Source organism: Hemitrygon akajei, chromosome 3, assembly GCF_048418815.1.
Source record: "Hemitrygon akajei chromosome 3, sHemAka1.3, whole genome shotgun sequence".
Classification (NCBI taxonomy): domain Eukaryota; kingdom Metazoa; phylum Chordata; class Chondrichthyes; order Myliobatiformes; family Dasyatidae; genus Hemitrygon; species Hemitrygon akajei.
The window spans coordinates 103,184,359-103,198,069 of record NC_133126.1 but is presented as its reverse complement, the minus strand read 5'-3'; the positions used below and the strand labels follow the sequence as shown (position 1 = coordinate 103,198,069).

The following is a 13,711-nucleotide window of genomic DNA, read 5'->3' as shown; positions in this document are numbered from 1 at the left end:
TTCGAAGGGTCCCCTTGTTCGATACCTTCCGGGAGACCAAGTATGCGTAAGTTCTGTCTTCTGGACCGATTTTCAAAGTCGACTCTCTTGGCTTTAAGTGTTTCCACCTGTTTAATCGTCGAAGATCATTTCTGCTCCAGTTGATTATCAAGTCTCGCTTCCGAGCGTCCTCTTGCAAAGTTGCGATTAGAGTTTGCTGCTGTTTAACTACTGAATCAGTCTTATCCATAGAATCCTGGAAAGCCTTTAGATCTTGTTTGAAAGTTCGTCGTTCTTCAAATTTTTCATTTAAGAGCTCCAATAACATATCATAGGATAGGTCTTTTTTTTCTTTCCGTTGCCGATAGGATCTTTACCAGGGTCTCGCCCTTTAGATTTTAAAGCCATCTCTGTACTCATTTCTTCAAAATTCACAATAGACTCTTAAAGATAAGTCCAAAAAAGTAGCAAGAATCTTTTGGTGTAGGTAAAAGTAAGTTAAATAAGGGTGATCATAGGTTAAAAAAAGTAAAGGTTATGGAGCGAATCTGAAACAGTACTCACTCCATGAGCGTCTCCTGGTGACCTCAGCTTGCGCAAATCTGGTGTAGTGATTCATAATAACCGAGACATTTGCCATGTTGCTGGCGTCAGGCTGTATTAATAGGAAACACAGAGGCTGGTCTGCAGGCGATGTGACCCGGTATAGAATCTGGTTCCTCAACTCCAATCATGGGCCATTTTCTCAGTAGTAGAGACACCCCAGAGTGTTTCATCTTGTCTGCTTGGCCATGTCACCTTTCTCAGCCGCTAACCGAACAGCATATATGCATGGGTCATTCTGCTGATCTATGGCCACTTACCCGGGGTCAGTTCCAGCAACTGCTTTGTCTTCAGAGCAGTCAGGTTGCAGTAAACTTGTGGAATGGCACCATCAGAAGCTCCCAAATGAACTACTGCTTGATTATGCCCTTGCCTTTCATTTGCCTTCCCCATGATGGAAAACTGGCACGTGGCTTTGACTCCAGGAGTAGGAATGCTCTCCCACTCTCCATCCCTGTCAAGCCCTTCGTGTGCATGTTGGGACAACGCATCAGTATTCCAACTCCCCACAGCCAGGTTCTTCAGGCTGAAATCATTGACAGACAATGCCACCAACCACCGATGGCTTGTGGCATCCAGTTTCACTGAGGTCAGGATATAAGTTAATGGGTTGTTGTCCATCCTCACCTCAAACTTGACACCATATAGAGAGTCACTTAGTTTATCCACCACAGCCCATTTCAATGCCAGGAACTCCAATTTGTGAGGTAGTTTTGCTCAGATAGCGATAGACTCCGGCTGACAAACGTGACGGGTCTCAACCCTGTGCCCTGATCCTGATACAGAACACCCTCTAAGTCCTCTCTGCTGGCATCTGTATGCAATACATACGGCAAACACCTGTCTGCAAAAGCCAGCACAGACGCTTTCGTCAGCAGCTCCTTCATCAACTCTTCACATTTCGCATCCCATCTTGCTCCAAAAGGCTCCAAAGCGCTAAGATAAGATAATCTTTAGCATCCTCTTCTTTCGTCCTCCCCTTCTTCCCCAAGAGAGGGTAACTGCACAGAAGCTGATTTAAAGGGTAACTCACTTTAAAATAGTCCTTCATGAACCTCTGATGGTATCCACAGAACCCAAGGAACGAGCGCAAAGTGCTTACAGTTTGGGGCCTTGGCCACGTGGTCACCGCCTCTATCTTAGGGCTGATTTATACTTATGCGTAGGCTCTACGCCGTAGCCTATGCAAGTGGCCTACACCATTGTGAGCATTTATACTTGTGCATTGGTGTGTCTGCGTCGCTCTGTAATTCACCGCCAAAATGCTAGTTGGTGGTGGGGTTTCTTTGCCACTGTGTTGAGTTTTTCGTGTTGAGTTTCTTTGTGTTCTTCAAACAATGGCGACAAACTGAACGTATCATGTTGGAGTTGGAGCTAATAAATGTTGAACAAGAGTTACTTTTACTGAAATTACTGCAACGCAGAAAAGAGAGAGGACGTTGGAGGAGATGGTGTGTATGACCATTGAATGGATTGAGGCAGAAGGAGGGTGAATTTTCTGTGCTTGCCTGGCCACTGAGAGACATGGACAAGGAAATGCATTTCAAATATTTTTGGATGTCGGCAGGCAGATTTGACAACTCACGTTCTTCTTCTCTCCTCTCTCAATTCAAAAATGGAGAAGAAGAAGCAACTGGAAATGCATAGGAGGAAATGCGATGCCACCAAACAGACCAATCACATTTGTTGCGGTATGCGTCGCCGCGACGCATAGTTACATTTTTGGGGAGGTGCAAGTCAGGCTATGGCGTAGATTTGACGCAGAAGTATAAATTGGCCTTTAGACGGATCCGTAGCTACTCCATTAAGTAAGACTATGTGCCCAACATAGTTGATGGACATCTATGACATTTGTCCAGGGAAAGTTTTAACCCTTCAGTTTTTAGGCAACCCAGCATCTTCAGTAGCCTTGCTTCATGTTCCTCCAAAGTGGAGCCAAACACTAATACCTCAAGCAAGTTCATATCCCCCACCATTTTCTCCTGACATGCTGAAAAGTCTCAGGGGCTTCCAATAGGCGCTGAAGCATCCTTTCAAACTGGAAGAGTTCCAGTGAACAAATGAATGCAGTCTCCTCTACGTCAGCCTTACTCATGGGGATCTCATAATATCCACTCCTCAAGTCCAGCACAGTGAACCACTTTGCACCACTCAGACAGGCCAGCAAATCCTTGATTGTCGGGATCATATACCGGTCAGAGACTATACGCCTATTCAGAGTCCGATAGTCCACACACATCCATACTTTCCTATTCTTCTTCCTGGCCATGGCTATTGGGGACGCATAGGAACTTCTGGACTCGGTGATGATCCCAGCTTCGTTCAACTTCGACAGATGCTGCCGAAAGTCCTCCACCTCTGCAGACGCCAGTCACCACGACCTTTCTCTGAACGGGGTGTCCTCTGTCACCCGGATGATGTAGCAAGTGCTCTTGGAACACCCCAGATCAAACTTAGCAGTAGAAAATATCTTCCAGCTTCAACATCTTCTGTATCAACCTCTTCTTCCAAAGTCCAGTTACTGGGGAGTCCCCAAAGTTGAATAACTCAGGAGTCAACTTTTCATTTTTCAGAGAGAGTTTCTCCCTGGCTTCTCTCATGGGGCACTAGACATTACCGTCACTGGAAAGAGGCCCTCTTTTTGGGGTTTCCCATCACTTCAGCTACTTCCCCAGGCCGTAACACAACTAGTGTGGACTGTGTTTACCACACAGTCCCTCATTTATGTTCATCATCCAGCCCAGTGCGGCCAGGCACTTCTTGACTGGGTCTGGACAAACCAGCACTAATATAACAAGAAACTCAGCTACTCCAGCTTCTGCCTTCAAAACCTTCAGTGCTCCCCTTCTCACGGGACCCAGTTCAGTAGCAGACCTCGGTTTAGTCCATCCCTTCAGGGTTCGGTTCCGTCGGCTTTGTCATGTGGAGTGACTGCACCTGCCAATAACAACTAGGACATCTCAGTTCTAGACTCTGTCACGAGCTCCTTTAACACTCCCCAGGGTGGGCTATCAGTGGTCACTTCAGCCAAAGGGGCTACTACCGAGGACTGTACCCCACTGATGGAAGCCTCCCACACGTCCATCACATTCTCCTTCTCTTTTACTTCTGTGATCAGCTTGACAATTGGGGGGGGGGGGGCACATCTTACGAGACATTCGGAGACCTCTGACTGTGTGCCTTTCGCCACTTGGTCCATCCTTAACTGATTCCCTCGGCCATTTGAATGGCCCCCTATGCCATTCCGGCTACCTACATTTTAGCCGGAAAATGTAGGTAGAAAATCTCTCCCCCTTCTGAAACATGTTCTGAAACCTTGTCATGAGCTCCATTGGGCTTCCTGTCACTCCAAAAGCATTTCTTAGGGGTTCTGTGTCTTTAAGGATCTCACTACCTCAGCAGCTGGCATCCTCAAACTCTCTACCAATCGCTGTCTTTTTACGTCATCAGAGCACTGCCACTCATCCAGCAACTGAGAAGTCTGCTCCACCCAGGTCTTGTACTCCTCTTTCCCTTTAGGGGTGGGTTTCATTCCCAAGAACATGAGCATATGATAACTGGGACTTTGAACCTGGGCATTTTGTCATTTATTTGCCAGGGAGGTAAGGGCTGATACCAACTCAGAATGCTCGGCCCTCGCTGGAAGACTCGTTAAACCTTCCACATCAGGCCACACCTTCCCCTTGCTCCATAGAAACGAAAGCAACTTGCCTTTAAAGTCTCCACTCCCAGCTATGGGAGACTCAGCTTCCGATTTGGCACTCTCGACTACGCTCCCCTTCTCCCAGAAAGTATGGACAGCCCGCAAGCTCCCTTCTCCCGGGGCCCTAATAGTACCAGGCAGATCCACTGCTGTTACGTCAGCGCTAGTCTGAACTAAAACAAAGTCTTTGCCTGCCATTTTGTTAAACCTCTGCTCTATGATTGTAACTGTTCCTAATGTTTTAACAGTACTTAAAGTTCCAATTAACAATTCCTTGGGGCAACGAATGTATACCCCACTCAATACACATGCATTCGTTACTGGTAGCCCCATGGATTCGCACCACCGCTCAACCCTTGCTGCGTTCTAAACCACGTATTGTAATCACTTTACCGGACAATAGTTTAACACAGGCTTAAACACACAACCCACCAGATCAATGCTCAAGGGCAATCACACAGTATCCAATGAGATTGATCTGGGACAATATCCCCACAAATGAAACCCTGCGGGTTTCCTTGGCTGCTTAAGTCTAGGGAAGACAAACTCTAGTCCCACCAAACACAAGAGACTGAGACAGTTCTCCCACCCCAAACCTTGGTTCGTGTGGATGCTGTGCAATTTGCTACCCTGTTACAAATTCAGCACCAAGAAATAACAGACAGCACACTGCATACGATTAAAGGAGTTATATTTATGAATCTTAACTAAAGAAAATAACATAAAAGGACCAATCATAATTAAACAGCCAAATGTGCACTAGTTGGAGCTCAACTCTTCCAAAAGGCATATTCACAGATCCTCAGTCAACTGCAGACCTTTCCTCCATCAAATCATAGTCCCCCACCAGGTCGAATCCTATAGCTGGTTCTCTCCAGCGCCTTCCTGCCTAACAAAGGACTCAGCTCATGTTCCAAAGCAGCCATTATCTCTAACCATAACCCAAACACTGCTTCTACAGAAAGAGCATTATGTTAGCAGTGAAACCTTTCCCAACGTGTTACACTTACTTTTGGTGTGCCCTGCCATTTCAATGTTTAGCGTGTACATATCCGTAGGACCCTACACCTTTTAGATCAGCAAGCTTTGTTCTATATTGCCTCTTATTGTTCTGGCTAGATTGCATCACCGTACACTTCTCTGCATTAAACTTTCTTTGCCATGCTTCTCCTCAGTTTACCCAATCGCTGTTTGCCTCTTTGCCTCATTGTAATCCCTTTTTCTCCACAGTTTGTCGAACTGCTAAGGTTTGTGTCACGTGCAAGTTTAGAAATAGTGGCTCACACACCTGAATCTAGATCAGGAGTTCAAAGCCTTTTTTTTAATGCCATGGAACCTTACTATTATCTGAGGGGTCTGTGGCCCCCGGGTTAGGAACCCCTAATAATAGAAATCAGGAAGATCTATAGCCCTCAGAGCAATCCACCAGAAACCCCACTGTTCATCTCCCTCCTGTACAAAACTGTAGTAGCTGGTAGAACTGCTACCTCACAGCTTCGTAGAACATAGAACAATACAGCACAGTACAGGCCCTTTGGCCCACAGTGTTGCGCCGACCCTTAAACACTGCCTCCCATATAACCCCCCACCTTAAATTCCTCCATATACCTGTCTAGTAGTCTCTTAAATTTCACTAGTGTATCTGCCTCCACCACAGACTCAGGCAGTGCATTCCATGCACCAACCACTCTCTGAGTAAAAAACCTTCCTCTAATATCCCCCATGAACTTTCCACCCCCTATCTTAAAGCCATGTCCTCTTGTATTGAGCAGTGGTGCCCTGGGGAAGAGGCGCTGGCTGTCCACTCTTATCTATTCCTCTTAATATCTTGTATACCTCTATCATGTCTCGCTTCATCCTCCTCCTCTCCAGAGTAAAGCCCTAGCTCCCTTGATCTCTGATCATAATGCATACTCTCTAAACCAGGCAGCATCCTGGTAAATCTCCTCTGTACCCTTTACAATCCTTCCTATAGTGAGGCGACCAGAACTGGATGCAGTACTCCAAATGTGGCCGAACCAGAGTTTTATAGAGCTGCATCATTACCCCGTGACTCTTAAACTCTATCCCTTGACTTATGAAAGCTAACACTCCATAAGCTTTCTTAACTACCCTATCTACCTGTGAGGCAACTTTTAGGGATCTGTGGACATGTACCCCCAGATCCCTCTGCTCCTCCACACTTCCAAGTATCCTGCCATTTACTTTGTACTCTGCCTTGAAGTTTGTCCTTCCAAAGTGTACCACCTCACACTTCTCTGGAAATACCTGTTCAGCAAACACATTCAAACCTGACCCTCCAGTATTGTCGATATGGATTTTGCACATTCTATCTTTCTTCACAGTTTTTCTCTTGCATCCCAAAAGTAGGTGTGTTCATAGTTAAACTGTTGACTATAAAGTGGCGCTAGAGTGTATGTAGATGAATGGTAGAATCTGTGGGAGTTGAAAGGAATGTAGGGAGACCCTAATGGGTTAGGATTTGTGCTTTTTCAGGGGGAGGGGGTGCTTGGTGATTAGCACAAATTTGTAGGCTGAAGAGCATATATCTATGTATAATCTCAAAAACAACATTCAGCACAGTCTCATCGATGCACTAGGGACTAAAGGTGCAATGGCTAATATGAGGCGGCATAATTTTAAGGTGATTTGGAGGAAGGTATAGGGAAGAGTCTTAAGTAAATTGTTTATAGAGTGGTGAGTGCATACGGTGATAGAAGCAGATACATTCAGATCATTTAAGAAACTTAGATTGGCACATGGGTGATGGAAAAATGGAGGGCTATGTAGGAGGAAATGGTTAGATTGATCCTTGAGTAGGTTAAAAGGTTGGCACAACATTATGGGCTGGAGGGCTATCTTATGTTCTAGATAGTTCAAGAACATATGTTCAAAAAAATAAACTGAATGAAATCAGTGGGTCAGGCAGCATCTGTGGATAGAAATTGATCCAAGACAGTATATCAGAACGGAAGGCAGATAGTTGATATAAAGGGTTGTGAGGGAGGGGTGAAACAGGCTGAGGAATGATGGGCAGGTGGGGGAGAGTTTCTACTCTAGTTCCCCATCTGACTCACCAGGTAATGCTCCCACAGTCCTTTGAAACCCACAGTTCTCACCCCCCACAAATTACTGGGGCCATTGGAAAAGTTATCATAATACTGTTCAAGATCTGAAAAAAAAAGTTGGTGTATTAACACTGAATAACTTCAGTCATCTATAAAATCTGCTAGTCCCGCACCACTGTTGTGAGCATGCTGGTTAAGGCTTAGCTAGGGAGGTGGGTGTTTGATGAGGCTGGGGAGAGGTGGAGAAAAAGGAAGAGCAAATATGGTCCTGACGAAGGGTCTCGGCCCAAAATGTCGACAGTGCTTCTCCCTATAGATGCTGCCTAGCCTGCTGTGTTCTACCAGCATTTTGTGTGTGTTGTTGTTTGAATTTCCAGCATCTGCAGATTTCCTCGTGTTTGCTGAGCAAATATGGTAGCCAGTTGCCATCCCATTGGGATTTGCAAATGGTTGCATAGCAAGTAACAAGTTTTACTCTATCCCAGTTTACATTGGGATAATTCAAGTCATGAAGTGCAACTCTTCTCTAGTTTCCTTTACACATTCCTTCTGCTCATTGGTGATGTATAGAATATACTGTTAATATTCTAACCAAATAGATTGTTTCTGCAGAGAAGAGTCATTACTCCACAGCTGCAGAACAGATTGTAACCAGCAATATTCAATGTTCAGTCCAGTCTGTTTTTGAACAAAATTTGTTATCATCACCATGTTACATTCTGTGCCTGTAGTTCACAAAATCCTAGTGATCTGAAACAAAAACATAAGAGAATCTGTAGATGCTTGAAATCCAAAGCAACACACAAAATGTTGGAGGAACTCAGAAGGTCTTCAGGACTAGAAGAAAGGTCTCTGCCCAAAACGTCGCGTACTTACTCTTTTCCATAGATGCTGCCTGATCTGCTGAGTTCCTCCAGCATTTTGTGTGTGTTGCCAGTGATCTGAAACATTAAGAGGGCCAAGTGAAATTTTCCTCCTCTCTCAACTGAATTTGTGGTAGACCAATTTGCAGTGATTAACTAGTTGTAACATGTCACTCGAAGAATGGCTAAAAGTGAACTAAAGCAAGATTTATACAGTGGTTGCTATGTTCTAACTAGTGTGTGATTTTTTTTTTAAGCAGGATCAGGGTAGCAGTAAAAAGGAGGACAGCAATAATAAAACTAATTCTGACCTCTCTGAGGACCTCTTCAAGGCACATGACTTTGATATCAAGATTGATCTGCAAGTACCCAATGCAGGTAAGTCCTGTAAAACATAACAGGTTGTCCTAAGATTACAACCAGATTTTATTCCAAAGGACAGTTTGTAACTAGGAATATCACAGAAACAACAGTGATTGGAGATTGAGCAGGCAAGAGAAGAGCCACTGCCAGCTAGCCTTACTGGTTCTTGAGTGAATTCTTGCAAGCTAATGTGGTCAGATCTCTCCGTTCTGCTCAGCTGAAAACACCAATTGAGTGTTATGCCTTGGGGTGGTGGAGGTTGGTTTTTAAAAAAAGGCACAAGGGAATTCTCCATTCCCACTCACAACAGCTGGCAAATTCATCCTGCCAATCTCCTAAATGTGTGTGGTGCATAGTAATTAGGTATTCACAACCCAGGGAGAGTGTCCATGTGATGGGTGTACAGTTGATACTCATTTATTATTGTTGCGGTGAAAAGCTCCTGTTTGCATGCCATCCAAAAAGATCATGCCATACACAACTACATTAAGGTAGAATAGAGAAAACCACATGCAGAATATAGTGTTACAGTGACAAAGAAAGTGCAGTGCAAGCAGACAAATAAAATGATGAGGTAGTTTGAGATATTGAGTTTAACCTTTATTGTCGAAGAGATCTATTCAAGAGTATGATAACCATGGGATAGAAGGTGTCTTTGAACCTGGTGTTACATGTTCTCAAGCTTTTTATCTTCTGCCAGATGAGAGCAGAGAAAGAGAATGTCTGGGATGTGAGGGCCTTTGATTATGTTGGCTGCTTTACCAAGCAGGAAATATAGACAGACTCAGTGGAGGGGAGGCTGGTTTGCATGATGGGCTGGACTACGTCAACAAATCTCTGCAATTTTTGGCAATCTTGAGTATTGGTAAATGTAAGTTACTTCAATCCAGTCCATACCATGTGCAGACCATGCCATGTTTTAAACCATACAGTGGTACGTTGTTGTCTTTCAACTCAATCTGGGAAATACCATGTCTCAGATGGAAGGCAGTACCTCTGATACTTGAGGGTAGAATGGAATGGATAATCACTTCTGGGGACCAAGCAGATTCCATCCTTTCTGTTTTCATCACCCACTAACATCTCTACCGTAAGCATTACTGCCATTACTGAGTGTGTCATTCAGAATTTCTGGATCTCCATCCCAACCCTTCTCTGGCACGAGGATAGGGGGCCAATCCTTTAGGCCAACATGGGAGCAGAATTAAGCCATTTGGCCCATCGAGTCTGCTCCTCCATTCCATCATGGCTGATTCATTATTTCTCTCAACCTCATTTTCCTGCCTTCTCCCCGTACCTTTGATGCCCTTATTATTAAGAACCTATTGACTTCAGCTTTAAATATACCCAGTGGCTTGGCCAATGGCAGTGTGGCAATGAATTCCATGGATTCACCACCCTCTGGCTAAAGAAATTTCTCTTCATCTCTGTTCTAAAGAGACGTCCTATTCTGAAAGAGACATCCTATTCTGAGGCTGTACCCTCAGGTCCTAGACTCCCCCGCTATATGAAGCACCATCCACTGTAGGCCTTACAGTATTTGAAAGGTTTCAATGAGATCCCCTCCTCATTCTTCAAAATCCAGTGAGTACAGATCCAGAGCCATCGAACATTACTCATCATTCTTGTGACCGCCTCTGGACTCTCTCCAATATCAGCACATCTTTCTTAGATAAGAGACCCAAAACTGCTGTCAATGCTCCAAGCGTTAAATACTTTCTTTTACATTCCAGTTCTCTCGAAATGAATAGTAAAATTGAATTTGCCATCCTTATCACTGAACCTGCAAGTTAACCTTTAGAGAATCTTGCATGAGAACTCCCAAGTCCCTTTGCATCTCTGATTTCTGAACTTGCTTCCCATTTAAAAAATAATCTACACTGTATTCTGTTTGCTACTTCTTTGCCCATTCTCCTAAGCTGTCTGAGTTCTTCTGCACACTCCCTGCTTCCTCAACACTACCTGCCCCCCATCCATATTTATCTCATCCACAAACTTCCGCCATCCAAATCATTGAAATATAATATGAAAAGTGGTCCCAACACCAACCCATGCAGAACACTCACTAGTCACTGGCAGCCAATCAGATAAGGCCTGCTTTAGTCCCACTCTTTGCCTCCTGCCTGCCAGTCAGCCAGTCTTCGATCAATGTTATTATCTTTCCTGTAACACCATAGGTAAACAATGGTTTAGCAGCCTTTTTGTGGCACTTTGTCAAAGACCTTCTGAAATTCCAAGTCAACAATTCCACAGACTCCTTTGCCTATCCTGTCTGTTAACTTATTAAAGAATTCCAAAAGATTTGTCAGGCAAGATTTCCCCATAAGGAAACCATGCTGAGTTTGGCCTGTTTATCCTGTCCTCCAAATATGCCAAAACCTCATACTTAATAATGGACTCCCAACGTCTTGCGAGTCACTGAAGTCAGACTAACTGGCCTATATATTCCTTTCTTCTGCCTTCCTCCCTTAATGGAATGACATTTGCAATTTTCCAGTCCTGAACCATTCCAGAGTCTAGTGATTCTTGGAAGATCACTGTTAATGCCTCCACAATTTCTTCAGCTAAATGTTTTAAATGTTGTTTGCCTCTTTTTTTTCTCAGTTCTGGGGAAACATTGACTCTTTCCACAAATGCTATTTGTTTGCTAATATTGAGGTTCACTAACCATCTTTTCTTGCTCTTTTGACACAGAATCCAAGTCATTGTCAGTGAGCTCGAAAACTCCATCTGTCAAAGACGGAACCCCAAGGCGATCCCTAAACCTGGAGGACTACAAAAAACGCCGAGGGCTGATTTGAAGGGTACCACGCTGCTGCTGCAGTTCTTGCATGTGTCTGTCTCATTGGCAGTGGCTAAGTGCAGCAAGCGGACATTAAAGACTGAGTTTGCCCGTCTGTCTCAATACAGACAGAGTGGCTGTTGTATAAAAAGAATACAATGCCTGGTGATTTTTTTTTCCCTTTAGTCAAAATAACTTGAGTGCTGCTTTCTGTCATTCTTTAGTGCTTGGCTGCAAAGAGATCCCACTCAGTAAACATGCAGTCTTTTTAATCTTAACTGGGATTGAGACATTCATTTGAGGGGACGGTTTGATTTATTCATTGAGTGAACTCGCTTTGATGCAAAGCTCTTCCATGAGAACATCTTGTATACAGGAAACACTTTTGTACGGTCTTGATTTGTATATGTACATGTAGTTTAAATGGATAACAGAAACAAACATCCATAGCCGAAGTGCAGCCTGACCACATCACACCTGTTGGCTACTATAAACGGTGAAGTAATTTGTTTTCCTCCTAATTTCAACTGTCAGATTCCCCATCTCTTGAGAAAACACCCAACTCAAAGTTGCCTGGAAATTTTCTTTACAAATTCACCAAGATTCATCTCACTCATTTGATAAAGAAGGTTTTGATCACACATTTGCTGAGGCTCCAAACAGCAGTCACTGAGACAACTTCTGGCAAATTGAGAGGATTGGGTTTAACAAGTTCAAACAGGAGTTCCCAAAAGTTCGGAGAGGTGTCTTTAAATACTACTGATCACTCAAGCCCTGTACATTGACCTTTTTGTGTAATCATAGCACCTCGAGCATTAACCTGGGCTGCTTAAAATTAAAAAGAAGTTTCATTTATTTTGTTTTGACTTTTAAAGAAAACCAAAAGCAAGAAGTATTTTCCTTTCTTAAAATAAACTTATCAGTATCTGAAAGAAACCCAGGAGTGTGTTTTCAAATGTAGTGCATGGTCATGTCCTGCAGAATTATTATCGCCTTTTGTCAGAATTATCCACTATTTCCATCAGCATTTTCTATGTTTACTGCTACAGCAAGCTTCATCTTTGTGGTTAAACTCTACAAGCTTGGAGCTATGTTGTTCCATGTTTGCTCATTTCAAGTGCTAGTTAAAAGGTTGGTTTATGTAATGTTGGAGGCCATATGAAGATTGTGGTAAACTCTGGTATTCCAGGATGAAACCAGCAAGGCCTACTTTGTACTGCTTTAATTTCAGTTGACAGTGAAGCGTGCTCCGTCGATTTATCAAATGGCAAAATTTGAAACTGAAAGCAATGTACTCTTGTAGTACTGTATTCCTGCCACTACATGGTAGTGTTATAATAAAATGCTAATCCACTATCTGGCTGTTCATTTTAAATGCATTTTCTACTTTAATGTTCAGTCAGATTTTAACATTACTGTATGTTTTTAAAGTGGACATCAAAATAAAAAAATTGCTTCCACTTTATTAATTCTGGGAAGTGAATGTTCAGTCAAGTCTGACATTCATTAACTATCTCTACAGAATGCATGTAGTGCACTACTAAAGATGCTGGGAGCTGTTCCTGTTGCAACTCAGTAGGATAGCTAGGCTACTTCAGAAGGCAGTTAACTTAATGGTATGGAGTGGAATCATGTAAAAAACATACAAGGTAATGGCAATTAATTTCCTGAAGTTCACTGTAGTTACTTCAGGAAATTTTTCAACTATCTGATAGTTTAATGTTAACCTTTATAGAAAGCATTTTCTTAAACTGGAATCTAGAGTTTATTCCTTTAATTTGATGCTAATAATCAAGGTTTCTGGATTGCAAGTCTAGCAACAGAATCTCTTAACACAATGAGTTTCCAGCAAAACAATGTTCAACCCAGGTCAGTTAATACTGCTCAGGACCTTCCTCCCAACCTCCTCAATTCAACTTATCTGCAGATTTCTTTATTTTCAGTTTTGTGTTTAGCTTTGCCATAAATGCTTTGAAGTACTTTTTTGCGTGAAATATTTGCTTGAAGTACTCAGATCAAGTTGTTATCAGGCAAAGAGATATAACTTTAGTTCCTCATTTGATTTTAGTTTTCACCTTGCACAAAATTGAAAACCATTTTCTTTGCATCTATTGAATTAAACTTAAAACTTTGTATAACTTGTGGTCAATTGGTTATTTTAAATCCAGTTGCTACTTTCATGTTGTCAGATTCTTCGACCAGCATTTAACAGTGTAGCTCTCTGCAGTTTACAAACTTAATTGAGATTTTTGAAAAGGGCACGGTGGTGGATGTTGTGTACATACAGTTGCAATAAAAAAATTTGTGACCCTTTGCAGTTGCTTTTTTTATGCATTAATTACTGATAAAC

At 43.0% G+C, this 13,711-nt stretch overlaps 1 protein-coding gene across 3 annotated transcripts in view; it reads left to right on the top strand.

Moving 5' to 3' along the window:
* Nucleotides 1-13,499, top strand: part of rtf1 (RTF1 homolog, Paf1/RNA polymerase II complex component) — a 207,508-nt gene extending 194,009 nt beyond the window's left edge. For 2 of the 3 annotated variants that reach the window (XM_073040540.1, XM_073040538.1), the window contains 2 exons: nucleotides 8,474-8,594; nucleotides 11,274-13,499. In XM_073040540.1, coding sequence (XP_072896641.1) covers nucleotides 8,474-8,594; nucleotides 11,274-11,380 — 228 coding nt within the window. In that variant the 3' untranslated portion in view covers nucleotides 11,381-13,499. The remainder of the gene's footprint in view (nucleotides 1-8,473; nucleotides 8,595-11,273) is intronic. The other variant, XM_073040539.1, reaches the window with a different exon arrangement.
* Nucleotides 13,500-13,711: the final 212 nt, after the last annotated feature.